General features: G+C 38.9%; 1 protein-coding gene across 1 annotated transcript in view; it reads left to right on the plus strand.

Moving 5' to 3' along the window:
* Window positions 1-17,405, plus strand: part of MTUS1 (microtubule associated scaffold protein 1) — a 119,348-nt gene that overhangs the window by 52,350 nt on the left and 49,593 nt on the right. Inside the window, 3 exon segments of the mRNA XM_033059590.2 lie at window positions 2,895-3,026; window positions 4,281-4,370; window positions 5,612-5,659. Of these exon segments, the coding sequence (XP_032915481.1) occupies window positions 2,895-3,026; window positions 4,281-4,370; window positions 5,612-5,659 (270 nt within the window).

The following is a 17,405-nucleotide window of genomic DNA, read 5'->3' on the forward strand; positions in this document are numbered from 1 at the left end:
ATCTTGATTAAAATTAGTGAGAAAAATAACAAGACTTGCTTTGTTTTGAAGTTCTACAGCAGTTCTTAGGAGTTCTGAAGGGAAAAAATATGAAGGAAATAACAGCGCTGTCTATCAGACATATTAGTATTCCCAGCTATGCATATTCAAATAAGTACATTCAAATATTCTGCTACTATCATATCGCCTGTTATATCTTGAAGACTGGGAAAAGGCCTTTTATTTGTGCCAGATGTCACTTAAATATATCTTCAATGGACTGAAAAAGAGATCTGTGATTTAATATGCGCATATGTAACTACATTTTCTGCTATTCTTCTCCCCTCCCCACCTGCCCCGCATTGCCTTCATTAAAATAAAACCTAACATATTCCTCAAATGTGTAAGAGTATGTGCAATAAAATATGCATGTACATCTTGCTCTGTAGTGAGATCGGTTCTGATACTGTGACAGCCATGTTGACTTTTGCTGTTCAGGTTTAGCACTGTATCTGGAATTGCTAAGCAGCTTTGTGCTCTCTTTTTTGCTCCCTCATGTAACAAAGGAAGGGGTCACTGCTTCATAACAAAGGAGTGCATTCAGATTAAGTATCCAAACAGATGACTCCTTATTTAGCCTGATTTGCTAGCTGCTGTAATCTGTTTTGTCCACTGCCTTCAAGCTTACAGTTTTTTCCACTCCGATTCACGAAGACCAAGCCAGAGCAATATGAGAGGTTGAACATGGCTGCAGCCTCGTAGACTTTAAGCTTACTTAGATCTTTTTTAAATGACTATACCAGGAGGACTCCGCAGTTGCACAGAAACTAATTTTTCTCCTGTTATTTTCTTCAATTCTACACTAACACCACCGACTGACTCAGGAAGCCACTATGATATTACCTTACTGACATTGCTGGTAGTGGGGTCTTACAGCTTTTGTATTGTTCCTTTGTTAGCCACGTTTACTGGGAAGAAAAGTAGGTTGTGTTCTTTTTATTTCTATTCTAAAGCATGTATTTTGTTTTGTGGCAGTTGGTAAATATATGCAGTGTTTTGATCTGCTGATTTTTCTGTGTGATTATTTTTCTTTAGAGATTTTTTTCACTTGATAAGAATTATTTATATCTAATAGTAATTTTTTGTGAGTATAATGACTTAATAGTATGTGTAATTCATATGTTAGTGAAATTTGTATGACTTTGAATCAAATTGGAAAGAACTGAGGAATTTACTTTGTGTTTTAATGCTAAGTACAGTGCTGTTCTGGTTTTTTATTCTTTCATTTAGTCTACTATGTAATAATATCAGAAAAAAAATTTAAAGCTGAAGTGGTTTTATTACATTTGTGGGACACACAGAGATCAGAATGGGAGGCTTATGCTGTGTGTGTCATGTAATGTGTGACAAACTACTGTGATCCTGTCAACAATATTAAATCAAAAAGGCACTTGGCTTGTTTGGAGTTTGTCTGCTGCTGACAAAGCAGAGAAAAAAAATGGTAAGAGATCATTTATCCTGCATTGTCAGCTCAGCCCTTTGTTACAGGATGTCCTTGGGTTGGTAATTCCATGTGGCAGCATTAGAGTTTGGGGTTTTTGTCTAATGAGCATTTGAAATTTGTGATTCTTTTCTCTAAAATGACTTCTTATTTGAGAAGTTCAGAAATCATGAGGTTTTAAATGCTGTTATTACTAAAAGCATATTTTGTGTGCAGTCAGTTTGAGCATTGAAAACCAGATTTTTTTAACAGTAATCTCAGTTTTAGTGCTGAGCTGAAAATACTATCCTTTGAACATACTGAAATGTTTAACTCTGAGGTTAAGAAAAAGAATCCAGATTTTAATTGCATTAGAATAAAACATATACAGTTTCAGAAGCTAAAGAGCTGATCATAGCAGTTGACCTACATCTGCATTTTTGTACAGTCAATACTTCATTAAAATTCTTCTGGTGAGTTGAGTTTTTAGATCTTTACTGGGCTGAGATCACTTCATACCTATCCATCTTTATTCAGGATTGCAGTAGCTACTCTGAATTCTGTGAATGAACAGCTTTGAATCTGAAAGTGGTCAAACTCTGTAGACTTGTGAGGTTTTGGTGGGGTCATTTTGGTTTGATTTTCTTCCTGCACACAGTCTGGTTAGCTGACTCCAGAGTTTTTAATAGGAGAGAACAGTGCCCTAACTAGTCCTGCACCAGAAGGCTGTTTGCACACCCAAAGCATTACTTCCAGGGTGTGCTGGTGATTTAGAAGAGGAAGTAACACACCAGTTTGCAGGCAGTTGTTAACTGCTTGCAGTGAACTCTGAGCAAACATCCTTAATTTAGTGATTTACAAAAACAGTTAGGACTGCTTCATGCCTTGTTCTTTACTAAAACAAATTGGTTTTAATTATCTAATGTTGATCAGGGTCAGATTCCCACAGAATAACAGTGTTACTGATGTGTTATGCAAATTGTTCCTTGTCTATAGATTTTTTGAAATATTTAGCGTTTGTGCTTTTAGAGAGTCTCCAACTTCCTTTTTTTAAAAAAAGGTGATGGCTTCATTTGTGTGTGGTTCTTAAAGGGAAGTCCTCTTTCTGTGGTAGAAAATATTTAGTAGCCAAAAGGCATCTTTTTGAAGTAGTTAACTTAAATGGTTTGTGCTAGTCTATTTAAAGATGATAAAATAATCTCAAGAGTGTATGTATCCATCTTTTGATCAACAATGTAAGACATGTACTTCATGTTGCCTTTTCTAAAAAGTCTCATTAAAACACTAATCTGACACAAATCTGGTAATATATGACAAAAGCTTCCCCCTCTTCGTGCCACCCCCTTTAGTCTCTAGTAAAACTGACTTGTCTTACGATTTAATTTTCTCTAACTATATATGCCTAGAGCAAATTCTTTGTGATTCTGTTTTGCAGCTTCAAGTGCCACAGTCATCAGGAATGGAGAATGGCCTTCAAAACCAGCCTGCCAGAATGGCACTTCGGGGTCTGTCCCTTTGAAAGCATTATCAAGACCTAGATTGCACTCATTGAGGACAAGTCCAAAAGGTATATGAGTCTGTTTGTAGACAGAGGAGCTAAAATCACATCAGTGGTGATGCGAGTGTTGTAAGACTTCGTAGGCAGGCTAAAATATTTGTTGTATTGCCATAGATAAATGAGCTTGTTGTGTCTCTTTCCTAAGTCCTAGCTGTAATCAGCTTGCTTCTGACCATCTTTGTGATGAATTGGTTATTGTAATTGGATAAACCTAATTGAATGTTGTACTCCTGCATTAGACTTAAATTTTAAGCTGGTATCTGACATAATTGAGAATAAATAAGAGATGCCTGCCAAATATTTCGCTGTAATGGCATACTTTAAAAGAGTAAACAGTGAAAAGAAACAGAATTTCCCACAAATTACAAGTCACTTTGAAACAAACACGAATCATATGGCTTTTCTGAAAAGCTGATGCTTTCTGTTGGTGTCCAGCACATGCGGCACAACTCTGCATAACTTGTCATCTTCAGTGACCTGGCAATGTTCCTTCAGCACCTGCAGGAGCACTGTGGCCAAAGGAAGCTGGTATTCCTGTTCATATCAGTGTTACCTGGGCTATGGTGTTGTGTTCTGGGTCCTTCCCAAAAAAAAGGTTTGTTTTGAAACTGTAAAGATACATTGGAGACTTAAGAAGATGGTTGATGTCTCTGTCCAGTGAGAAGAGGTTGAGGGAGTTGAGCCTGTGCAGTCAGTAACTTGAAAAGCACAGCTATAAAGGTTGTGATGCCAAATTCTTCTCAGTAGCACCAGATCACGTAGCAATCAGAAATTCTAGAAAATTGAAGAGTGAGAGATGCATCCTTGCCCGGGGTGCCACAGAGCCACTCTTCCTGGAGGTTTGCAAGGCTCATCTAGACAAAAGTGTGGTCAGCTGATCTCGTCTTAATGGTGACCCTGCTCTGAATGGGAGTGTGGATATCTGGCCTCTGGAGATCTCTTTCAGCTGGTGTTTCCTTAGCTGCATTGTATTTGCTGCTGTTTTGAGACTTAAGTAACTTGATCTTGGTGCTAAAATTAAATCTTTACTAATGTTTTCTCCTGCTTAGAAGGCTTTTTTCATTTTTTTTTATTTCTTCCAACATGAGTTCTGGCAACGTTTAAATACAACTAAGTTTAAATACAGCTTAAATGTTCTAGAAGGTTTCTCTTTTTGTGTTGGAATAGATTTGTGGATGTTATACTTAACTGTTAAAATATAAGATATGTCTTTAATTGCTTACATAGTTCTGCTTTAAAGTTCGTCTAAATTTTTGCTTTTAGGAGCCAAGACCAGGTCTGCTTCGCTGATCCAGTGCACACCAAAAGCATCTGGACCTCTACACTTAGCAAGGAAAGTCGGTGAGACTAGAGGTAATCCCCTGTTGGGTAGACAATTTTTCACTTTTTCTTGGATCTCTCTGTCTTGAGAAGGAGCAGCTATGCTTTATGACTTCAGAATAAGTGGGATAGTTGGTTCCTTTTCTTTGCAACTCACCCCATTGGATACTGGCTCTGCAAAGTTCTGTTCCTTACCTATTTGCTTTAGGGACATTTATTGTCTATTGTCTGCTTGAAACTTGCATCCCATAAGGACTAAAAATATAGGATAATTAATCTATCTGTTAAATGATATTCTGTCACCTCCTTATAAGGTTGTATGCTTGAAAAACACAGTGTAGACTAGATTTTGCTGAGTTTGTGTTTAATTTAAGCAAGATTCTTGTGAGAACATGCTGATGAGCTCTGGCCATTGAGGATATTCACTTCATTTTGTTTTTGTATCAGAGGTTTGTTTTATCTTTAACTTTGAATTAAAATTAGTCCTTTCTGCCAGAGTGAATCAAAAGAACAGATACAAACCTTTGGACAAGCTTTGTAAGAAATTTTGGTAGCAAAGCTCTATTTGCAAAGCTGAGGCAGGGGTAAACAAATAAAATGGTAATACAAAGCAGCTTGTTTCGTGATGAAACCTGTGCCATAGGATCCACACAATTCCTAAAACCTGCAAAAAGGTGTTATCAAAAGACCTTCTATGAACTTCTGCACATTATTTTGCACTTAAACCCAGCAGTCTAAAAGATTGTTTTCATTCAATATCCTTCAAAATAATGAAGTTCGTAGGTCAGTTTCCACATAACCTACCTTTACTATTACTTAAAAGTTAACTTTCTCAGTGCTTTCATTTATATCTAATTTGATTGTTAGCACATTTGAGAATGTTGTTAATTTATTGCTCCTCTGTGCAAATAAAATAGCTGTAGGATACAGAAGGGAAGAAAATCCTATAATACTGGTGGAGGTGATAGTTTTTCATTGTCTGTGGTCCTCTTTGAATGAGTAAAGTGAAACAGTGCTACCTGACTTAAATGAAATATAATAATTGTAGTGGGATAATTCCAATTGGGAATGCATCCTGCAGTTTTAAATCAATTTCTTTTAATCTTGAATCTTGCGGTAGATAATGCCATCAGCCATCAGAAGAAAGAAAATGAAATTGCAAAGTTTGAGGAGCTTATGTAGAAAGAATCTTGGATCTTAAAAAAAAGCAACCCTGCTGCCCCATACTGGCTTGAAGTATAATTTTTTTATTCTTGTTTGTTTACTTTTTGAAGGTACTCCTGGAAGAAATGTACACCAAAGCCTATCTTGTTTGGGTCCTGGTGAGTTTTCTGAGTGCATTTTATATTTTCTGTGGTGCAACTCCAATTAAGTTTATACATTATATTAATATATTGGTTCTTTTCTGGGAAAAACAGATGCACAGTGGATAATTCTGTAAACTATCACTGACTCTAGTTTCAAGGAATATGGAAAAAAGCCTATTTTCCTGGTTTTTGTCTATTTCCTGTCTTCTGACTAGTGTTAGACTATGCAGTCTATTCTGTTCCTCTGTTTCTGGTGAAACCTAAGAAGGTTTAAACTGTATGCAAAAAAAAGAGTATGGAAATTAAATTTGAGTGTAATTTTTACTTTTTAGCCAAAATAAGTAATGAATGAACTCATGTGTTGCAACTTTAAAAAAAAAACAACAAATAAAAGAATCCCACATAGCCTTTCTTTCGTTGTAGGTAACCTGTTGGTGTATCACTGTAGACTACATTTGTATTACAAGTTGAAATTATCAGAGCATGTTGATGTATGTGTCTGCTCATATGGCAGAGGGAGAAACGCAGCTGATTAAGTGGCAGATGGCGTTTTAAAATCTGGCAGAGTTTTAAGGACTTCATATTGGGTTTGTTTTTGGTGTTTGCGCCAGTCAGGACACCTGGTGCTAACTTCTATCTGCCAAGAGACTGAAAAATCTTCAGATTATGCTTCCACTTGCAGCAGTTTCAAGGTTCTTTTCAAGAGATTTGGCAGTCTAAATTAGTTTCCCAAGAATCAGTGCGTATTTGTTGAATTAAAAGCTACTTGTAATTAATTACTCATTGAAAAGCCCTTTTTGAAACATACTGAAGATCACTGGAAGGCCCTGTGTCCCCTGAGTGAATAGCAGATGTCTTTCTGAAAGAGGTGCTGTAGCCAAGCAGATGTTGTAAATTTGAGTCTGAAATTAGTGGGCAAATCAGTTCTACCCTGTAACTCTGGTACTGTGGCAGTATTTATAAAATTTACTTTAGTCATAACATGCATTTAATGCTTTTGTCTTTTACTCTCTTGGGTATCAAATGTCTACTTATTAGTTGTGGTGGCATACTTCGATATCTTCTATTGAGTTGAGGCTTCTGTCAGACTTTGCCCAAAGTGCTTCTTCTGTTTATTGTTTTTATTGATACTTGGCTGAACTAATGTTAGTTTAGGTAAAACCTGACACTGAGTTTCAAGAACTCAATCCTGGACTATTGTACAAGCATGTAAGGGATGATTCAGCCAGCAGCGTAATGTTTTGATCACCTCAGTGTGGGAAACTCCTAATCAACAATCAAATCCATTTCTGGACTAGAAACTAGAAAAGTAAATTTCTCTAATGCTTGCTTACAGTAGTCTCAAAATAGAACTTCATTTCTCCCTAAATTCAGTGTGCGCATTCTCTGTGCTTTCCAGAAAAGTAGTATTCCCTCCCTTTTTATTGGTTTAGTAGAATTTTGCTTATGATTCATCTTCTCTGAACCAATAAAGCATGTAGCTACATAACTTTCAAGTGTTGGATTTGATGCCTTAAAAACATAGCCATAAACTCCAAATTGACTGTAATATTTAGCAGTATTTTAGTAAATGCTCTTTACTCATACATTTGCCAGTAAAATGGCTGTATTTCAGTGTTTGTCTTAACGAACCCGAATTGTTTACTGTACTGACTCAGTTTCCACAACTGGAGTTTGTTAGGCATTCAACTTAATACATTTCTAATTTGTACAGAGAATTAGTCTCATTTCCCATGTATGAATGCAGAGCTATCTAGCAGAGCATTTTGCATTTTTCAGAAGTTTTTTTCCATCCTTACAGTTGCAGACACTTCTTACAGGATAAAAATACTGTGTGACTGCTTGGATATTCTGCAGTACAATGTCTTACATTTTAAGAAAAGACAAATGATCTTTCTTGAAATGAACTGAAATAATGCCAGCCAGTACCATGTAGAATGAGGCCCACTATCTTTTTTTTTTTCTCTTTTGGCTTTGATATTATAGTGAAGCTTTGTTCTGATGACTGAAGCTAGTATAAAGCTTCTGTTTTTTTTAATTTCAGAGCCATAGTTAGGTCTACAGTTTTTAGCCTTGTCCAGTCAGAAGTTCCAACCTCACTTCTATTTCCTGCCCATGTGCCCGGGACTAGTTTGTCACAGCAGGACTCTGATAATTGATTACGGTATTAAGGTATTAACTGTCTTGAGTTGTTCCTGCTGCCTTTCACATTTCTTCAAGAATGAAAAAATAGCAGGCATTTTAAAATATACTGTTTGTTCTCTTAATGTTGGTGCTGTTTCTCCATTTTCCATTTGTTTACAGCAATGATGCACAGCCAGAATCTGCTTGATGAAGCAAACCACAACATACTGTTAGTGTGCCTGTAAAACTGGACAGACTTGCCTGTTTGCAGCTGTTCATTTCTTGTTTGTGTTAGAACATTCACAAGGCTTCTTTTTCTGAATTCTGTATTTTTCATGGGTGATGTTCAGTGCATCAGATAAATTCTACAAGTTCTGTGGTGTATTTCTTCAGCACTGGCTTTAAAGCTAAGGCAGAATTAAATTCTTGGGAATAATATGTTTTATTATACTTCTTAACTTGCTAACTTGAAGTAAGGGTGTTTATGTACACTTAGTGTAATGTCTTAGTGTACATATGAATTAAAATGTTGCCTGTTATGAGACGGAATTTTGAACTAGATGCAAAACTGCCTCTAAAAATGCATTAAGTTAGTGCTGTTTGCTTTTTTCTTCAACCTTCTCTATAGAAAATGCTGGCTGAGTCTAATCCCTCTGTAGTATATCACAGTGGAGTGTGTGTGGATGAAGTCGGTATTCACATCTCAGGTCTCTGTTATTGACCAAATGTTAAGTTACAACACAGTAATCTCTGAACCTACGTAAGCCAAGCAAAAGCAAATATCCTGTTTGGCAGTTCCAACAGTAAAGCAATCATTTTGGGAATAAAGCATGTGAGTATTTGGCTTATCCTGTTGTTCCATGATCCTGAAAGGACATCTGTGGTGTATTATGGAGAACAAGTTACAGTTACATGTGCAGCATAAGACCATTGTCAGGACAACAGCAAGGACAACTAATGGATGCCCCTGTAAGTGTTATTAAATATAAAGAGTGTGATTTATGTTGTGTCTTTTAGCACTGTGATGGAGTATGCAGCATAGAATCACTTATTAAAGGCTGTAGAAGCCATGAAAACCAAAGAAGATTTATCAAAAAATGGTACATGATCCATCATGGTGTTCTGTTTTCTTACTTCCATAAAGAAAGGATGTTTCTTTTAGTTCAACCATTTGTGAGAAAATATGACACAGAGGGAAGAAATTCCATCAGGGGGCTTATTTCAAAAATGAGTAATAGTGCTGATCAAACTCAAATAGAAAAATAAGGTATAAATATAACAGTCCATGAAGTTGTCCCTTGGAACAGGTTGTTAAAGGTGGGTCTGGTTCTTCACTCAAACTCTTATTCTGGGATAAGATGCTTTTGCTAACAAAGTACTCTGGTTCGGACAGAAGTTGGAGGCATACATTAAGGTTCAGTTTGCACCCATTTCTTTCATGCTCTTAGTCATCCCTGTTGAAACTTGAAACAGTTCGTATGTTGTCAATTCTTTGATAGAATACATTACTCTCAAAATACTTGCACTTTCCATGTCTGAAAAACAAGGATTAATGTTTATCACACTCTGACAGTGCTTTGACAACAACAAAAAAGACTTAATGTTTTAAAATTATGTGTTATACTGTGTCAGAGTGTGTATTTTCTTTAAAAATTGGGAAGACTACTCTGAGATCTGATGCACATTGTTATGAATGTCAAGTACAGTAATTTCACGATTATAAGCCGCACTGAGTATAAACCACACTTCTGGGTGCAAGCAACTTTTCATTCTTTGTCCATACATAAGCAGCACCTGATTATAAACTGCACATTACAAAACAGAGTGTGATAAAAGGTATCTGTTCTATCACCATCTGTTGAGGGTGGGGGCAGATCCTTATCTCAATGGCAGATATTCTGCTAATGGACCATCCATTGAAACCAGGCAGGGCATTGTTCTTTATCTTTTCACAACTCATCCTTCCTCCAGCGAGTCATTTTCTGCTAATGGCCCATTGAGTCCCACTGTGTGACTGATAAAATTACTGCATCCCATTGGAAGTTGCTCCAGCCAGGGGGAAGAGCCCAACATTTCTTACCAAGATAAAAGCACAGGTTTTGGGACACTAAGGGAGCCCCTTTCTCCACTGGACTCCAGAGGAAAACCAGATTTCTCCACATCACCACTGGACCTCTGGAGGAAAACTGCACCTCGTACAGGAGCACTGCTCCAACTGAATCACATCTGTCACTGCAGGAGGATGCAGCCACCATTTAATGGGACTGCTACCAACACCCTACCTGACGGGTGTCAGGTTGTACTCTGACTTTGTCAGGGTTTGGAGTTTGTTTCTTTGTAGTACTGTATTTCTATTTTAATTTCCCTAGTAAAGACCTAAATTATTCCTAATTCCCATATTTTTGCCTGAAAACCCCTTCATTTCAAAATTATACTAATTTGGAGGGAGGGGTTTACATTCTCCATTTCAAAGAGAAACTCCTGCCTTTCTCAGCAGACACCTGTCCTCCAAACTAAAACAATAACTTTTCATTCTTTGTCCATATATTAGCCGCACCTGATTATAAGCCGCACTTCGCGTTCGGACCAAAATTTTAGTCAAAATGGTGTGGCTTATAATTGTGAAATTACTGTACTTAGGTACTGACTGACTGTGGTGTTCAGCAATGTATGGCAAATTACCCCGACTGATGTGGGATATCTGCTCAAGTAACTCATTAGGACTCTGTTTCTCCTTTTGTATCTGATTAGAAGATCTTTTGGGGTTTGTTATTGATTGGGGAGTGGTGTGTATTTGCTTGTAAGAGTTCTTGGAAGTGTAGAAGAAACTGTGCAGGCAGTGGTGTTGGAGACTTGAAAAGACCTTGAGATGTAAGTGAATATATATGTCCTGGCAACCAAGAGGTCCAGGTCTTCCACATTGCAGAACTGGGACTTTCCACTTGCTCTAACTGGGAATTTCAAAATAGATGTATTGAACAGGCTGGATTCTCGGTCTCTGGTCTTAAGAACTTCAGCATTTTTAGATAAGTTGGATTCATCAGGTTTTCTTTCTCTGTTCCTATCACCAAAAGAAAGCCAAGAAATCCTGCAGATGAACTTGGAACGGTTTTGCATGGTCTGGGGTGATGCAGATTAGTACAAGTTTAGATTCTTTATTAATGTAGTTCATGTTTTACACACTGGAGATTCTGGGAGTTGAACAATATAAATATTTTCCCTTTATCCCTTGAAAAGCAACAGACATCAGGCTTAAACCTCTTTTTGGAGATATTTTACTGTGGCTGGACTATTTTGCTGCTTTCCAAGCTGCAATAAAAAGCTTTTTTTAGATGCTTTTTTCATTCATGGGAACTATGAGGACTATCTGAATGATTCAATTGTCTCGTGATCTAACCTTAGAATACCTTCAGGCTAATGCTCTTATGAACAGACAGCAAAGCTACTAAGTAGACTAGCCACTGCATGTGAACTAACTGTGAAAGCTGGCATTTGTTTTGCCATTTCTATAGAAATAAATGCATATAATCTGAATGTATGAAATGGAGTTTCTAGTAAATGTATTCATTTGGGATGTATAATATTTATTTTGAAGAGTTAATGGATTATCTATAAACCTGAAATAATCTTTGAAACACAATAGCTGTTACCTTCTTGGCCAGATTTTTCCACTGTTACTAAATATAGTACAGCAACTGGATCTAAGGATTTAATTTCTTGGGTGAGACCTAGAATGTTCCAGAAGTCTTCAAAGGGAAATGGCTGGTGCTGATATTCAGTGAATGTCACTCTAAATTCTGAAGTCATCTGTTTTGAGTGGGGTTTTTTGGTTTGATTGTTTTTAATTTAAAAAAAGGTGTTTTCTTGATGTAGTATGTTTGTTAGAATAGGCAACAGAATGCAAAAACTCAGAGGTACGTGACAACCCAATCTTAATGTATTCCAGATTTGGTCCCTTCAGCTAAGTCTATCAGTGTATTTGCATTCATGTTCCTTGTGTTCTTCTCAAACTTGAGCTTCTGAAAGTTAACGATTTGGGAAGGTTGTCTGCTGTTCTGTACTAACAATCAGCATTGTTCCCTGTGCCTTCAACAGATATTTTTGCGAAAAACAAGGAATTCCAAAACCTCTAGACTTGCTATGGAGTAATTATGTGCCATCTAATTAAAGTGGTAGTGGTATTCTGTTGACAGTTTCTCAAATTGATGCACTGGAAATGTTGGGATTATATTTAAACTACCTGCAATGAGGACTTGGTAAGGATTTTATCAGTTTTGCTATTGTGACAGATGATCATTCATTAAGGCCTTTCCTAGCCCAACCAAAATACTTTTCATACTACAAGGTATGTTTCTTCTGTTAATGCTTTTAAGTAAGGCCCTGTTTTCTGGATTAGAAGTTAGATATTTAACTGTTTTTTGTTGCTATTTAGTTCCAAACATCTGCGAGAACCTCTCCAGCTCCGTACATCCATACTCCCGACAAGTGGTGATGCAGAAGTATGCAGGCATTCTATAGCAGGAATGTTTGTAGTTTATTTCTGTGGTGTTTATTGTGTTGTGGGGAGGAATGTCTGTGGTTCTCTTCCCTGGTATTTATTTTGATGTTTTGCAATTACAAGCCACAGAGGAGAACAACACAGAGCTTCAGTTTTCTCACACTTGTCTAAATATTGGATAGGCCAACCACTGTGTGAGCAGAGAGGGCAGCTGAAAGGAATATCTGCAGATTGCATCAGCTCAGTTCAAGTGATAGAGAAAATTCCCATGTTGGGCGCTGGAGTTCATTGGACACTGTTAGGGGCTTAAGTGGAATAATACTTGAAAGAGCATTGTCACAGAAAAGTGAAAACTTGTGGTCTTGTGTCAGAGATAGAGATGATTGAACAACTTGTCACATCCTGCAAATGCACTTCCCTTAAATCAGAAGTTAAAAATTAAATTAAATTATTCTTGCAGTTTTTTGTGGCTGTTCTTAATTCCAAAAGAGTGAAGACCATGTAAATATCACTTTTGCATGAGGGAGACACAGATCAGCCTGATTCCTGCATCAGTTTACCCGGAAATCCACTGCAGCATCACCTTCAGTTTGACAGGCTGCTGAATTTATAATGATTAAAAGCTTCTGTGTACAGAAAAAAAGAAATGTAAATTATTTAGAATTTTAGCTCCTGCTCTGTGGAAGGAAGATGTTTCCTTTTTTCTTCAGGAGAGGATTTGAGCTTAAAATTAGTCTTGAAGCTGCAGTTTGCATTCATTGTGGCAGCAGGTTCTGTTGCCTACAGGACAATTAGCTTGTCAAACTGGAGCACTGGCTAGAGCAAGGTGATCACAGGAAAGTGGAGTGGGAGCAGTCATTTTCCAGAAATAAAAATGAGGACACAGATGACCCTTTGGCTCTTAGTAGGTTCCTGCTTTTCACATCTCTCTCTGCATAAGCAATCGCCCTTCAGTTCTTCCTGTAGTAAAGCATGCCAGTAAAATCCATCTGCTCTGCACTGCTCTTGCTGTCTTGTGACATGGAACCAAGTGTCCTTTACATGGGCTTCTCAGATCTAAATATCTAGCTCCTGATTTAGATTTTTATACACTGAGACACTTAACTGTGTTCCAATGGCATTCTTAGTGATAGTTGGATGAGGAGAGAGGGAAAGGGACAGCAGAAATGCAGGTACTGTGAATTTGGCCTCATAAGTCTGAATTGAGAGCCTGCAGATGCCAGTGCTCTTTGCTCCTTTTTTGCCATGTTGCCGATGTTCCCAGGGAGTGGCAGATATACTAAATCTGCTGGGGTTAAAATAGGTCTGGCCCCTCCATCAATCTGGTAATATCATCAGGTACTGATGCATTTAGCAACCCAGACTGAATTACATGGTCATAACAGGGTAGAGTCCCTTTGCACATGTTGATCACAAGTTCTGCCCTTGGAGTCAGAGGAAAGCCAGCAGTAAGGTGTTAATAAATAACCACTGTCTGTCCTTTTGTCCTCTGTATATTGATTCCTATTTTATTCTGCTCTTTTTTGGTGGTGTTTTCTGTCACCCTTCTCTAATGTCAAGAAAGAAAAAGACCTGTCTGTGATCCTCATGTTATGTGTGAAATGTAGACAGTGCATGTTCCTGGCATGCTCTGTTAAGATCGCTTGGATTACACCCTGACTTTGTAGTCTGCCAGCACGAGGCCCTAGATGACTATCATGGGAGTACAAACAAAAGTGGAAGGTGCTGTTTTCCTGAGCCAAGAAAGCCATGCTAGTACATGCACAGTCACCACAGTGGAGTATACTGTGGTGTGACACTGAGCTACGGAAAGACTATACTGGAGGAACCTCTCTGCAAGTTAAGTCTTGCCTGGGAGCTGTTCTGACTGACATGGGCAGTCCTCTTGCTGGCTACTGTCAGAGCCCTCTGAGCATTGGGTAGTAGATGGCACTAGATGAGACATGCATCCATTGCTTTTTTATTAGTGTTGTCAGGTCTGCTTCTGAATAATGCAGCTTATTTCAGGTTTCTGGGGTTTAACAGAATTAAAACACTAGAGGCTAAAAATGCATTTTTGTCAAATCAGAATATTTGCGCTGTAGAGATTCTTTCTTCTAGCTCCCATTCCTAGGAGATTTCAGTGGGGTGTTCCATTTTCTCTGGTTTTACAGCTAATGAGGAGTTCTTTACCTTTCTCCTAAGCACTATTGGAAGGATGGGGAGAAGTGGTGGGTTGTTTTCTTTGATTGTTTTGTTGGTTTGTCGTGGTTTGGGGTTTTCTTAAGCCTGATTGGACTGTTTCCACTTTTTTGAGAGCATCAGGTTGGGAAGGTGAGAGAATACTTACTACATAGGGCAGCTTCTCCCTTGGAGAAATGTGGGAACAGGAGGGAAATAAAAGGGAATTCTTGAGGGTAAAACCTGGTGTGGCTGAGTGCTAAATGATGTTTGAAGACTGGCTGTAAGCCCAGTAAAAATTTCAAAATACGTTAATTAAGAAAGAATTTGACAATAATGATCTAATATTTGATGAGATGTGCTAATGAACTGTGCATGTGTGAATACACAAACCTGCTGTACTGCGCTGTAACAAGCCTTCTGGTTTACTGCTCTGTGTGGTTTTCAAACAGGCAGCCCAGAAAGGGGCAATGTCTTTGATAATCGTATTGGATTAGGAAAGAGTCTGGAACTACAGGCTGTTGGAAAGATAGATGAACACACATTGCTTGTGCCAAAGCTCTTCAGACTAGAAGGAATAGATGAGGTTTTATAGCAGTAATGACATGCATGCCCTGCTGTGTGCAGAGGCTGCCCTGGGAACCAAACAAAAAAACCTAATTTACTGTCTTTGTACTTATTTTGAATGGTTTTGTGTGGACTGAAGATGTATTATAGTACTTCAGAGTTGGTGTTTCATCAGTGTGCTGGGAAATAAATATTTTGGTACCTGCTTTGAAAACATGCTGGGGTATTCTCACACAGTCTGCCATGGAGGTTGCCTTGATGGGTCTGTCTCAGCACTGCACTGCAGCTCTTCTGCTCTACATACAGTGAGCATCTGCTTCACTGTCACTGCACCGAGCTCTGTGTGATGTTAGAGATAACTGGATACAGCAACAACTTGCTATTTTTAGTTCTAGCTAATGTGGAAAATGAGCTGTATGAATTTAAAGTGTTATGCATCTGGAGCAAGTAGGATGTACTATTAAAATATAAAAGTTAGGTTTGTGGAGGTAAAGAGAGGAAAGGTAAGGCACTGCTGAAATGAGACCTGTCACAGTGATACTTGATTTGGCTTACACCTACTTCAGACTAAGTTGGATTAATTGTTTCTGTAAGTAGAAAAACTGTTCAAGGATATAGATGTTAGAGAACACTGGCTGGGATTTGCTGAAATGGTAGAAGTTCAGAATCAATGGAAAAGTACAGTAATTTCACGAATACAAGCCGCACCGTTTTGACTGAGATTTTGCTCCCAAACCGGAAATGTGGCTTATACTCAGGAGCAGCCAATATGTGAATAATTTTCTGACATTTACAACCCCAGAAGTGCCAACCAGGGTGCCGAGCTGAGCACATGCCAGAAAAACCCAGGATTTTGCTATTGTTACAAATTGGTTACTGTGTTGCGCGGTGGGTGGGGCCAGCTCAGCGCCGGCAGCGCGGGGGGAGGGAGGGAGGCAGGGGAGTTCCCTACTTCAGGTGGGGGAGAGGCAGGGGGCTCGGGGAGGAGATGGGGGGCTCCGTCCCCGCCCTCCGCTGCCGCGGCGGGAGCAGGGGGTGTGCTCTGTGCCCACCCGCCGCTGCGGCAGGAGCGGGGCCGGGGCAAGCGAGCCCAGAGGCGGCGGCCAACCCCGAGCGGCCCCACCGAACTGGGCCTCCTGACCCTGTCAGCAGCCCCGAGCGGGCCGAGCCTGCACAGCCTTAGCTGAACCAATAAACCCCCCCCACCATGCCGCGGTTCTGTTACTATTTGGCAACTTTGTTGCACGCGGGTCCTCGCTGCGAATGACAGAGCGGCTTATACTCAGGTGCAGCTTATTTATGGACAAAGAACGAAATATTTGCCAACACCCAGAGATGCGGCTTATACTCAGTGCGGCTTGTATTCGTGAAATTACTGTACCTAATTTTGTTGTCTCTGAAGAGTGACAAAGTCTGTGGAGGCCAGCTCTTCAGACAACCCCAAAGAAGTATGAGCTGCCACTGTCTTGTCTCCAGCACTGGCTGAGAGTACTTAGATGGTCCCTGCTGCAGTGGACAGGCAGCTGCTGACCTCAGGAAAAGTAATGAAAAAAAGTAATGCATAGGAAGCTGGCCAGCGCATGTGTCTAGTCATGGTTGCAGGTAAAAAAAGTGACATTTTCTAATCTGTAAAACAATTACTAAAACAATTCTAAATTTATTTTTAATTTAATTTTTACGAATGGCAATGGACTTCAACGAAGTATATGCAAAACTTTTCAGCTCATTAAATAGTAAGAGGAAACTTTTTATATGCGAGCTAATCAAATATGGGAAGAACATCTATACTGTAAGAATTCCTCCAACACTGCTTATTTGCCTCAGTGTTTGGATGCCTTCAAAACCCAGCTGGCAGAGAACTGTTTTAATATGAAGTAATGCCCAAGTCCTTCTCTTCCATGATAAATGGAAGCATCTGCAGAGTTGAGCTGCCAAACTAAGCAGAATTTCCCTTAAGTAGCTCTCAAACACTGAATTGTTCTTAGAGAATAGTTGTGTCTTTGGATTTATTAACACTTTAAATGTTGACATAATATTTGATTGAAAGAAACAGTTTTAGAAAGTGCATCCTGAAAAGATTTTTGGAGAACAAAACTGAAATATGCCTCCAGGAATATTCAAATAATGTTCCTTACAGTCTCCAAAGAAAAATTTCATGGACTGTGACATTACCGGATGATATATTCAGCTGGTGAGACCACCCACTTCCTCCTCCTCCCTCCTCATCCTCCTCCCTCCTCATCCTCCTCCTCCCATTTCTCCTTTTCCAGTTCCCAGCCCACAGAGTCCCATAGCAGATTGAGCATCGGTACTGTGTTGCAATTCAGAGGCTGCTGGTTTTCAAAATCACTAAGTCGGTTTTATTCTGAGGACAAGCTTTGTTTTCAGAACATCTGGTGAGGAGAAGCTGCC

Source organism: Catharus ustulatus, chromosome 5 (genome assembly GCF_009819885.2).
Source record: "Catharus ustulatus isolate bCatUst1 chromosome 5, bCatUst1.pri.v2, whole genome shotgun sequence".
Classification (NCBI taxonomy): Eukaryota; Metazoa; Chordata; class Aves; order Passeriformes; family Turdidae; genus Catharus; species Catharus ustulatus.